The sequence below is a fragment of the Papaver somniferum genome, unplaced genomic scaffold (assembly GCF_003573695.1).
Source record: "Papaver somniferum cultivar HN1 unplaced genomic scaffold, ASM357369v1 unplaced-scaffold_114, whole genome shotgun sequence".
Taxonomy (NCBI): domain Eukaryota; kingdom Viridiplantae; phylum Streptophyta; class Magnoliopsida; order Ranunculales; family Papaveraceae; genus Papaver; species Papaver somniferum.
The window spans coordinates 4,722,679-4,735,602 of NW_020620381.1; the positions used below are offsets into that span (position 1 = coordinate 4,722,679).

At 36.9% G+C, this 12,924-nt stretch overlaps 2 protein-coding genes across 2 annotated transcripts; both read left to right on the forward strand.

Moving 5' to 3' along the window:
• LOC113328679 lies at nucleotides 1-1,597 on the forward strand. Its single transcript, XM_026575708.1, has one exon. It carries the CDS (start codon nucleotides 205-207, stop codon nucleotides 1,336-1,338), a length of 1,134 nt encoding a protein of 377 aa, XP_026431493.1. The 5' UTR covers nucleotides 1-204; the 3' UTR covers nucleotides 1,339-1,597.
• A 1,306-nt stretch (nucleotides 1,598-2,903) lies between these two features.
• Nucleotides 2,904-4,540, forward strand: LOC113328719. Its single transcript, XM_026575740.1, has one exon. The coding sequence runs from the start codon at nucleotides 3,215-3,217 to the stop codon at nucleotides 4,406-4,408; it is 1,194 nt and encodes a 397-aa protein (XP_026431525.1). The 5' UTR covers nucleotides 2,904-3,214; the 3' UTR covers nucleotides 4,409-4,540.
• The last annotated feature ends 8,384 nt before the right edge of the window (nucleotides 4,541-12,924 follow it).

The following is a 12,924-nucleotide window of genomic DNA, read 5'->3' on the forward strand; positions in this document are numbered from 1 at the left end:
CAGAATTTGACATAAACCATTTCATTTTCTCTCCTCCACCACAACCACCACCACCACCATACTCTTCAGAAACCCGGGATTCATTTAACTCTTTGTTTCAAGCACAGAATAAAAATATTTTGAGGAAATTGTTATTGAAAAAGTAAAAAGTGAAGACATCACAGGTGTGGGCAGAGTTCAGGGAGTTCTGACCTACAGCACAATATGCCAGCGCCGCGCCCCAGACCACCTATGAAGGGGCCGTTTTGGATCATTGCATTGATTCCTTTGATTATCCTCTTGCTAATAGGTGCTTATATGGTTCCTTTAGGAGGATATTCATTTTGTTATTTCTTCTCTGGAGTCGGTTGCAAGTCTATCTCCGAGTGGCTACCACTACCTACTCCTACCAGGGAATATAGTGATGCTGAGATTGCAGCTCGTGGTGTCATTAGAGATATCTTGCAGACACCTCCTATTCAAACAAAGACACCAAAAATCGCTTTCATGTTCTTGACTCCGGGCACATTACCTTTTGAAAAGCTATGGGATAAGTTCTTTGACGGGCATGAAGGTAGATTCTCCGTTTACGTACACGCATCTAGCGAGAAACCCGTACATTTGAGCCGTTACTTTATCAACAGAGACATCCACAGTGAGAAGGTGGTCTGGGGGACAAATTCTATGGTTGATGCAGAGAGGAGACTTCTGGGATTGGCTTTCCAAGACCCTGATAATCAGCATTTTGTACTTCTTTCGGACAGTTGTATTCCACTTCATAATTTTAATTACGTCTATAACTATTTGATGGATACAAATGTCAGCTATATTGATTGCTATGAAGATCATGGACCTCATGGATCAGCTGGAAGGTATTCCGAGCATATGTTACCTGAAATTGAGTATAAGGACTTCAAGAAAGGTTCTCAGTGGTTCACAATGAAGCGGCAGCATGCCCTGACAGTCCTATCAGACAGTCTTTACTACTCCAAGTTCAGTCTTTACTGCAAGCCAGGTTTTGAGGGGAAGAATTGCTACTCTGACGAGCATTACTTGCCGACGTTCTTCTATATGATGGATCCTGAAGGCATAGCGAATCGGTCAGTGACACTCGCCGATTGGTCTGAAAGGAAATGGCACCCGAAAGCGTATCAAGCTCAAGATATTACCTATGAGCTCCTGAAGAAAATTACGTCTATTAATGAGAGTTTGCATTTTACTAGCGATGAAAAGTTGGTGATAGATGAACCTTGCATGTGGAATGGGATGAAGAGGCCGTGTTATTTATTTGCAAGAAAATTCTACCCAGAAACTCTAGATAATTTGATGAATAATTTCTCCAATTACACAACAATTTGAGTTTACTAGTGGTAAATTCGAATGGTGGTAAATACTGGCAGAGTGTTAAAGAGATGTCTTTTTATCTATTTTAATACTACCTCTGTTTCTAAATAGTAGGTAAGTTTGTGTGTATATTTGCACACAAACCTGCCTATTATTTTGAAATGAAGGGAGTAGTTGTTAGGTTCTTATTATTTGCGTTTATGTTTTAGTTGTGTGTGTCCATCTTTTGCTCTACTCTTTCATCTCTCATTTTCCTCGCCCTCAGGGTAGACTCGTCTTTTCTCATCACCATTTTGGCAGCTAAAGACTAGGTAATAAGTAATACTATGCGATGTCATTCAAATATAATGCTAGTCTTATCACAAAATTGGTCGATTAATCCAATAACGATAATTTCTGGGTGAAAAAAATATGTAAAATTTGATATTGTTTTAATGGACGAGAATGTAAAAATAAGCAGGATGTAAACAGTTTCATTTTACTTATTTTTAATTTACATCAGAATGCATCTAGTTTCATCCTCGCAATTTCTTAAATTTAAGTCAAAATGAATCCAAATTCATTTTGGCTATTTATTTTTGATGTCCGTTCATCCATACTAATTTTTCTAAAAATATTTGGGCAATTGAACCAATTTTTCTAGCCCATGTAGGACTATTAGGTGATTAGGTGGATAATAGAAAGAGATTAGTTGGTAGGTACAAATGCATACATGATACTGCCACTGCTAGTGCTGTCCGACTTGGTGGCAGTTGGGGTTGTCTGGGCCGGTGTAAAGATGGTAACCTGTTAAGGTGTGCATGTCCTAATCCCTACACAGTTGGTGTTGGGTGTGTTACCCCTTTGACTTGGACCAAGTACTATATTATGACTTCCATGCTTCTCCCGCTTCTTTTAGTCCCAACTTTCTTCGTGCATCCTTTCTTTGATGATTTGATCTTTGACATTGCTACATCAGTTCCCCAATGTTTTGATTTCTATATCCAGTATGTGTACTCTAGACATTTGAGTTCCGAAACATGATAGATATATAACCACTATCTAGGAACACAGGAGGTTGTAAAGCACTACTTGTCAATAATTGTTTGAAATTTTATAAAACGTAAAACTATTATGGATAACAGTGACATTCCGTAACGGAGGACATGAGGTTGTAAAGCACTACTTGTCAATGCAACAGCTGAGTTCAGTAAAACAACACCATGAAGAACAGCCACGACGTTTAGCCCATTTAATATAAGTCCAATCTCATAATATTACATCTTTTTGCGGTTGTTACAACAACTGAACAACATTCCATACTAGTACTATTTTTGATAATACTCAGACTACCAGAAAGATGCCAATGATTGTATATATTTCTCGGAACTGCCTATCATAGCTGACATTATAAATTCGATCAATCATATGAAATTTGATATTTAAACAGGACATGTCGCTTACACCCGGGCACATCTATTGCCTAATCGTCCAAAGCATTTCGTGGCCGAAGCAAATATATGAGGAACATAATTAATGTGGCAACCCGTTGAATATGCTGGGAACACAGTACTTAAAGAAGACAGCATTTGAACTCGTAAAAGCTTTCTCTCCACCACCACCATACTCTTTTTCTTTTAGCATCATCTTCTCTTTACTCTTAATCAATCCATGCAATCGTAACCTCTGTATCGGAACTCTTTACTGAACTTTTTTTTCAACTCTTTATTTCAAGCACTATACAACATAGCTCTTTCCAGGTGTATTCAGGACGTTGTTTCTGGCTGATTTTAGAACCGTTCCAATAAGTTGGTGATTTCACTTGACTCGGAAAAGAATCGTAGGCATAGAAAAACATAAATTCTACACACGATAGTACTCGGATGAGATTGTTATTGACAAAATAAAAAAAATGAAGACATCACATTACTCGTGGCACCGTCCAGGCATTTCTGATCTTCAGAAGAATATACCACAGCCCCGCCACAGACAACCTGTAAAGGGGCCAGTTTGGATCATTGCATTGGTTTCTTTTATTAGTCTCTTGTTAATTGGTGCTTATATCGTTCTTCCAGGAGGATATTCATTTTGTTATTTTTCTGGAGTCGGTTGTAAGTCTATCTCCGAGTGGCTACCCGTACCTACTCCTATTAGGGTATACAGTGATGCTGAGATTGCAGCTCGTGCTGTCATTAGAGATATCTTGCAGACACCTCCTATTCAAACAAAGACACCTAAAATTGCTTTCATGTTCTTGACTCCGGGAACATTACCTTTCGAAAAACTATGGGATAAGTTCTTTGAAGGTCATGAAGGTAGATTCTCCGTCTACGTACACGCTTCTGAGGAAAAGCCGGCACATTTGAGCCGTCATTTTGTCAACAGAGACATTCACAGTGAGAAGGTAGTATGGGGGACAAATTCGATGGTTGATGCAGAGAGGAGACTCCTGGGATTGGCATTCCAAGACCCTGATAATCAGCATTTTGTGCTTCTCTCAGACAGTTGCATTCCAATTCATAATTTCGATTATGTCTTTAACTATTTGATGAATACAAATGTTAGCTTTATTGATTGCTATGAAGATCTCGGACCTCATGGATCAGCTGGTAGGTATTCAGAACATATGTTACCTGAAGTTGACTATAAAGATTTCAGGAAAGGTTCTCAGTGGTTCACAATGAAGCGGCAGCACGCCATGATAGTCATATCAGACGGTCATTACTACCCGAAATTCAAGCTTTACTGCAAGCCAGGTATGGAGGGGGATAAGAATTGCTACTCTGACGAGCATTACTTGCCGACATTCTTCTATATGATGGATCCTGGAGGCATAGCTAATCGATCAGTGACACACGTTGATTGGTCTGAAAGGAAGTGGCATCCGAAAGCTTATCAAGCTCAAGATGTTACTAATGAGATCCTGAAGAACATTACTTCAATTGATGAGAGTTTACATTTTACTAGCGACGAAAGGAAGTTATTGGTGGATAAAGCTTGCATATGGAACGGGATGAAGAGGCCGTGTTATTTATTTGCTAGAAAATTCGATCCGGAAGCTCTGGATACTTTGATGCATTATTTCTCCAATCACACAACAATTTGAGTTTACTGGTAGCAACTATTGGCAGAGTGTTGAGAGAGCTGTCAGTTTATCTGTTTTAATAGTTGTTAGTTTTCTGTTATGTGTTTGGGAGTGTTGTATGTGCATCTTGTGTGTATCTCATTTCAGTTTCAATGCGATCTTTATTTCATCTGCTTTTAACAATGTTATCGTAATATATAATATAGTGGTAAAGTCATTGGGATGATGATACTAGGAACAACATATTCATGTGTTGGAGTATGGCAAAATGGCCGCCGTGTTTAGAATCTTGAGATTATTGCTAAATGCTAATGATCGAGGAAATCGTACTTATCACGTATGATTGGTGATGCTGCTAAGAACCAAGCTGCTCTAATACGACCTCCATCCTCAATTCTTTTTCAAAATCTAAACACTCAACCAGTATAAATTCCTATACTTGTAGAAATAGATATATAAAACGGCGGATATAAATTCCATTTATATATATATATATATATAAATAGAAAAGAGGAAACATCTACAAACAATAAGAAAACACGCTGGAAATGAAAACCTAGACGGAAATGGATTAGCACGAGGTGACCTTGGTGGTATTTCAGAAAGCTGTCGACCATAAACATCATACTTGAGGTGACCTCGGTATTTCAGTTCTTGTCAAATGGATGAATTTGGTTTTCTCAAATGTTTGAGGTATATTTTTGTGCTGTATATATGTTATGAATTTAATTTGTCCTCCTTTGGTGGGTACAAATGCATACATAATATTAGTGCTGTCCGACTTGGTGTTGGTGGTAGTTGGGGTCGTTTGGGCTGGTGTAAAGAAGGTCAACTGTTAAGGCGTGCATGTCCTTATCTCTACAGAGTTGGTGTTTGGTATGTTACTCCCTTGGACTTGGCCCGCCTACTAATTTCTTGACTTCCATGCTTCTCCAACTTCTGGTCCCAACGTTTAATTATTTTTTAGTAGTGGTACTCTTGTAGAAAATTAGGAGGTTAAGCTTTGTGCTAATTGGCCAATAACTAAGATGTGTTAAAAGAAGATGAGGAAATAACAGAGATTTTATAAGTAGGAATTACCTATAGATCCTATTATAGTGTTCTTAGTTAGTGGCAGGTCCACCCACTAAAGCCCAATAACCAGAGGTCCATAATTAAAAGAAAGAAGAAAAATGGACCCAATTTTTTATCACTTGGTCATGTACATGTGCGAAACTAGGAAAATATTTTCGATAAATGTCTGGATTACCCTTCATACATAATAACGATAAGACTAAATCAGTCACAGAGATTTTCATTTTTATTTTCATTTTCTCTTTCCACGACTCCAGCTCTGCGTTGAAGATAGAAGAAACTCCATTTGAAAGCATCACCGACGAGTTTTATTGAATGAATCATCAATAAAATCCAACAAACAAGATAAGTTTCATCTATTTTGATTGTTTAATTCGGTCGTAGTCCTTGATTTATCAGTTTGGATAAGAATTTACAGAAAAATCTATGGTTTCAAAAACCCTAATAGCACTAAATTCACTTTGAATTCCTAACTCGATTCACAATTAGTTTTTAGATCTGTAATCACATTTCCTTTCTCGGTGATTTTAGCTAACGATTGGTTGTATAGATCTGAGTTGTTGATGTTTGACTGTAGATCCGTGGTTGCAGGATCCGGTAGTACATATATGTCGTACTGATGGTATTATAATTGTTGTATATGTTTAAGATGTGTAAAATCCATCTCTTTGTTTTGAATGTTTATTGCTTATGAATCTCTTTTTGTAATTGATATTATTTTGATTGGGTGGATTGTCAATTTGAGATAATTTTCCGTTTTTGGTAGATTATTTTTTTCCCAGTTAAAATCATACTTTTTCTTGTTGTTTTAATTTCATAATCAGGAGTACACATGTGATGTACTGAATATAATACGGTCGTTGTATGTCTATAAAATGTGTAACATCTAAATGTTGTGTATATGTGTGTGCTTTGTGTAAAAAAAAATAAGTATCAGTTTGATAATCTAATGAATCAGCATTGGTATATGTCTTACTTTTAATTTGGTGCAGGCCTTTGTCGTTGGATTCATGCTCTGTTCTTATTCGGATCTAGAGACTAACATAATTCAGGTAGGTAGCTCTTAAGTTTTTTATTCTGATTATTCTTTTATAGTTGATTCTATTTTCAGTTGATTTTGGGTGTGATCCAGCAGTGCATATATGATGTACTGTTTATATCAGTATGTTATATATGTAGTGCTGCAAAAGAATCCAGCAGTGCATATATGGCGTACTAAAAAAGAATTGTTTTTCTTTTGTTATATTCATTACTTTTTTTGATATGCAATTTATTTTTAGTTTTTGATTCCGTCTAGTGGATATAGGTCGAAGAAGAATGATTTGTCTGTTGGTAGTTTAGTTCGGGTTAGGCCTAGGAATGGATCGTGGTGGCCGTGGCGTATAATGGGATTTCCTGAATTTCCTGATGGTTGTGTCCTTTCTCTGAAGGATCAAACTCCGGTGAAGTTCTTGGGACGATATAATGCAAACATGTAAGTGTTTCGATATTCTTGTTTATGTAATCTTGTTTAGTATGAAGTGTGTTTTAATGGGTGTGCATAATGTATGTACTGCATTCTCATGCATTTTTAGTGTGTTTTGATGAGAGTGTGTAATGCATGTATTGCATTCTCATGCATTTTTAGTGAGTTTGATGGAGTCCATAACGAATGTACTGTATTATTCCAAGATAAGTATTGTAGAAGGTTTTTGCAGCTTCATTTGGTATAATTTGGCAGTGCGTATATGCTGCACTGCTGAAAATTCAGTTTATATACGCTACACTGACGAGAAATCAGTGTATAAATGTTGCACTCTGTAAAAATCACAGTCTACACTTCATAGAACATTACAGTAGCTGCTGGTTTTTTGCTCCATAACTATTATTCTGCACTAAGCATAACCAAGTAATCCGCTTGGAGTTTTTATACATTTTTTGATCATCTCAGTTGGTCACTTAGAAGGGGGCTCAACAAGACGTGATAGTTGATATGGTTGCATAAAGTCATTCTTACAAGCAGAGGTTGGTACACCTTATCAACGCAACTACGTAAGACTCTTGCTTAAGTTTCTTTTTTCGCATAGAGGAATACCAAAAAAAAAAAAACTAATAAACAGTTTATCTCCTTGCTATACCTTTTTATCTTAGTATACCAGCACCTTCGTCTATCCGCTGGACAACCCATAACGATTTTAGTTTCAATTTTTAAGTATATTAACTCTATAATTACCCAAGTTGGACTAAGTGAAGTATTGTTAATTATGGGACATTGATAGGATCTTGTACATATTTTTCTTAACATTAAATCCGTCTTATTATGTTTAAAATCCACTGAAAATATGAGTGCATCCAATATGTACTGATAGTTGTGAAACGAAGACTTGCCTTTCTTAGCATTACACATAGGTTTAGATAGAATTAGTTGTGTTTTGTAACGCAATCACTCTCATGGTGTGAAAGGAAGAATTTTGTTTCTTAGCATTATCCATTGGTTATATGATCTTTTTGGGTTGGTAATGGAATTGGCTTATTAAGCAGTTTATGTGTCGGTTCGAGAACGATTTTTTTTTTGGATTATACAGTATGAATTGAGTTTATTCAAGGATGATTTTTGTAGATGTAAAATATGAACTGAGTGTAGGTATACTGTCAATAAATTGGGTGTATAAGTACTATCAAGAAATAGTTATTTGTTGCCTTCGAAAAAGAAAGGACCGAATAAATTGAGTGCAGATGTACTATCAAGAAATTGAGTACATCATTTATAGACTGGAAAACATTTTGCAGGATTATTACTCTTCGTTAGTTGGTATGGTTTGCTAAACGCCTACACGTCTTAAGAGTTTTCATTGGTAATGGGTGATAAGTGCCTTAAATACATCTTTTGAATGTCAATTTTTTATGCTTTTCTTAGTTATTTCTCTTGTATTTTTGTATATTACGTTTGTTTTATTTTGCAGGCATTTTGGAGTCATGTTACATGAAAGAAGAGGAGAAGAGGCATAATTCATCATTTTGGCTACGCTAGGTGCTAATGGATTTGAAGCCAAGGCAGTCACACTTATTAATCGGGGTAGCCACCTGTTGTGATAAGGGCCAGTCTTATACACAGCAACAACAAAGCTAGGTCCTAATGCACTCGACCAGTTCCGCTCATTTCATCTTAGTCTACAACCAAAATACGAAGATCTTCTGCCAAGAGATCACCGTTGTCCAACAAAGTCGACCAGCATCTAGTCACGGTTCTTTTGGTCGTGTTTGATGAGGAAAGGCGTGATCCAGAAGCTCAGAACAACACGACATAGTGAGAGATTAATACCGAGAAACCAGTTGGGAAAGAGTTGTTGTCTGTCATTGATTGGAATGAAGATCAAGGGAGATCAGGACTGGGATCTCGAAGCTGAGAAGGAAATAAAGATTGGGTATTCAATTTTGGAGAGCTTGGTTTGATTTTGAAGTCGTTTTTCTTCCAAGAGAAGGCAGTGAAGATAAGACAAGTTGTTGCCGATATGATGATAAGTGATGATGAATGTTTTTGAGTTTTGAATGAATTAGAAATGTTGATGCTTGTGTAATTTAATTATTGTCGCAGGGAAGGAGATTGAAAGATCTTAGGATTCAACATCAATTTCGGAACTGTATATAAGCAAACTGCACACAGGTTGTTTGTAGAAAGGCCGAAAAGAGCATTTCTTCACAGTTTCAAGATCAGCTGCGACCAGCTTAGAATGTCAGATGTAGGAGATGTTAAAAATGCAGACAAGGGATTGTGCAACCAGTATTCACAAATCCAAGTAAGTCTTTTGCAGTTATCATCCATGGTTACATTGGTTGTACAAGGGTTCGACCAGACTTTCGACAAGAGTTTGAGGCGAGTAATCAGTGAAGAGGGCAACAGTTCTGCCCAAGTATTGTGTAGCTGCTAGTCTTGGCTCGAGGCTGTGCACAAGGGCTGTCTGACAAAGGAAAAAGCTTGATTTAGAACTTGAGATAAACATGGAAACATTGGTCGAATATTCAAAGATTGGGTTTGTAAAACTTAGACGAAAAACCAGTTAAGAGAGTGAAGCTTCTTGCCGTTGATTTTGATAGTTAACAGTGCAGAAGATATGTACTCGAATTTATAAGTATATAAGCTATGTGTACTCAAATTTGTAAGCAGTGCAGCGGATATGTACTCAATATGATAAGGGTGTAGACACGCACACGTTTGGTAGTAGAGGGTATTATGGTAATTTCAATGTTTTCAATTAATTTTGGACCTCCAGATAAAAGAAAATTCCGGTTGGACCCTATTATAAATAACTATATGGGCCCAGTACCAACCAACAAATTTTCCATTTTATAAAGGGTTTGGGTCAAGTGTTACAGTACAATACTTATGACCCAAACCCTCTAATATACCAAAATTCACGACCCAAACACTAATTAACCCATCCTCGTTAATTAAGCTCACAAATCGGTGTTTTCATTACATTCATATTGAAAATCACCACCGAAATAACAATAATCAATGAAAAAATTGATGCCTCACTAGGTTACTTATCTATTTTATGTCGATTTCTGACTTCAATTTCTCTGTCATAAACTCGAGCAGCGGTTATGTTCTTGTTGCGAGATGTAAATTGCATCTCCTGGTTTTCCAACATTTGGAACACTCTCTTGTGCTTGGAATCGTTTGGGGGAATGTAAACCTTCAGATCAGAGTAAGAAGAACGAAAATGGTTCCCTGGATTTATTGGTGATATTGGTTTTGTCCCGAGAAGGAGATGGTGGTGATGTTGATAAGTTAAATGAAGAAGAAGAAGAAAAGAGGGACGCTGGTGGTCGTGGGTGATTTGCTCTTCGTTGAAGTCTCTTGACATGTCTCATCTTGTGTTTATACTTGAAACACTTTGAAAGTTCATGACCCTTGAGTGAACAATAAGAACATGCCAATGGATATGCTGATTCGGACTCCCGAGATATGCAAGCTGCTAGGCACAGAGTGGAACCTGAAAAATCAGACAGAGAGTTTCCAATAGAAAGGTTAATTTCTTCTTCCCTATTGGTTGAGTTTCTTTCTAGAAGAATATCAAGATTTATGTATGTATTGCTACAGTTATCAAAATCGATATCTTCACAAAGAAGTGCAACACTTGATATTTCGTCTTCATTGGAATCATAGTGATCATACATTTCATCAAGAGTTGCATCAATACCTTTGTTTCCAGTGTATTTTCTACGATTTGGAAACTTATTCGCAAAATGACCAAAACCTTTACACTTAAAGCACTGTGGCATATCCTCATCATCAGCCTCGTCAGCATCCCTGTTTTTAGAAGGAACGCGATTGTGAGGTTTAACTGACGACCTAGGTTTGTCTCTTGAACCGTTCAATTTTCTTCAATGGAAGAACCCTAAACTGTCTTGTGATCATAGAGACTGATTTGTCAATATCTTCATCTGATGAATCAGTCTCAGAAAGATCATCCTCAGAGACATAAACACTTTTACTTTTGTCAAGTAATTTAGTGTTATTTTGTGCTCATCCTTTCCGATTTTGGATGTGTGCTCATGGTCAAAGATCTTTAGCTTTACAACCAACGTGTTTCTGGAAAGAGCATCAAGGTTATTTCCTTCAACGATGGCATGCTTCTTAGAATCATATCTAGATGGCAGCGATCTGAGAATTTCATCACAATGTCCTTTTCAGAAATAGTCTTACCCAATGCAAAATATGCATTAACAATTTAAGACACTTTGTGATTAAACTCATCAAATGAATATTTATCTGCCGTACGAAAGTTTTACCAGTCGGAATTAAGGTTTTGAAGCCTAACTTCCTTTTCTCTGGTATTACCTTTGAATACAGTTTCTAAGATATCCCAAGCATATTTAGACCTAGTGCACGTAGTCACATGGTGCTGAAAATCTGGGGTACTGGCATGTATGTTGCAATTCAAACCGTCGGAGTTTTGCTTTGCAACAAGTATCTCGGCAGCATTGTATTCACCGATGTTCTTTGGAACGTTCATATTCGCTACTGCCACAACGGGAGCAACATAGCCATTAACTACATAAACCCATGATTGAAAATCACGCGCTTGAAGAAAGGCACGCATAAAAATTTTCCACCATAACTAATTAGAGTCATCGAAGACTGGACGTACGTTTATAGAGATAGCACCTTTGTCCATATCATATCCCTACAAACACAGACTTATGAGGTCTTTAATGTGTTTTCCTGCTCTGATACCAATTGAAAATGCGGGGTCTAACAACCACACCCAACAATTCGTTTGGCAATCTGAGAGGACTTACTCCAATACACTTTCTAGAGAATCAACTAGACAGTCAGACTCAATCTAGATTAAAGTACGTTTATAGAGATAGCACCTTTGTCCATATCATACCAAAGACCGATGTTCAAGTGTCAATCAATGTAAATCAATAACCAAAGGTTGGATATTCTAATCAATTGATCTTAACGCACAACCTGTGATATTTCAATTGTATAACAAAATATAATGCGGAAAAGAAATAACACAGACACCAGAATTTTGTTAACAAGGAAACCGCCATTGCAGAAAAACCCCGGGACCTAGTCCAGATTGAACATCATACTGTATTAAGCCTCTACAGACACTAGTAAGAATTGTTACGACCCAAAGTCGAAGACTTGATAGATAAATCTGTCTAACAGAAAAGTCTATAGGATTAAATAAATCTGCCTCCCACAGAAATACCCAAGAGTTTTTGTTCCGTCTTTCGATAAATCAAGGTGAACAGGAACCAATTGATAAACCGGACTTATATTCCCGAACAACAACCTAGTATTATCAATCACCTCACAATAAACTTAATAGACTAGCGAAACAAGTTATTGTGGAATAACAAACGATGAGACGAAGTTTGTTTGTGATTACATTTCTATCTTTCCTACGGAGATAAAAAATCTCAAGCCAATTATTTCAATTATACTCAACATGATAGAAACAACAAGATCAGATCACGCAACTACAAAGATAATAGGTTGGTCTGGCTTCACAATCTCAATGAAGTCTTCAAGTCTTTAACCTACAGGGCCTCGAGAAGAAACCTAACGTTAAAGGAGAATCGACTCTAGTTATGCAACTAGTAACACACAGGAAGAATTGGGATTAGGTTTCCCAGTTGCTAGAGTTCTCTTTTATATAGTTTTCAGATCAGGGTTTGAAATCCAAGTTACCTTGGTAATAAAGCATTCAATATTCACCGTTAGATGAAAAACCTGATTCAACCAAGCTAATATCTTTCGACCGTTAGATCTAACTTATCTTGTTACACACAAATGAAATATACCCTCATTTAGGTTTATGTAACCGTACCTAAATGTGTACACCATGTTTGTTCACAAATAGTTAACCGAGGTTAGCCATATGATTACTCTCATATCAACCTTATTCATCTTAACCATAACTAGTTCAAATGACTCAAATGAAACTAGTTAAGAGTTGTTC

Coding starts and splice junctions, on each gene's coding strand:
- LOC113328679 (XM_026575708.1), top strand. CDS start 205: ATGCCAGCGCCGCGCCCCAGACCACCTATGAAGGGGCCGTTTTGGATC.
- LOC113328719 (XM_026575740.1), top strand. CDS start 3,215: ATGAAGACATCACATTACTCGTGGCACCGTCCAGGCATTTCTGATCTT.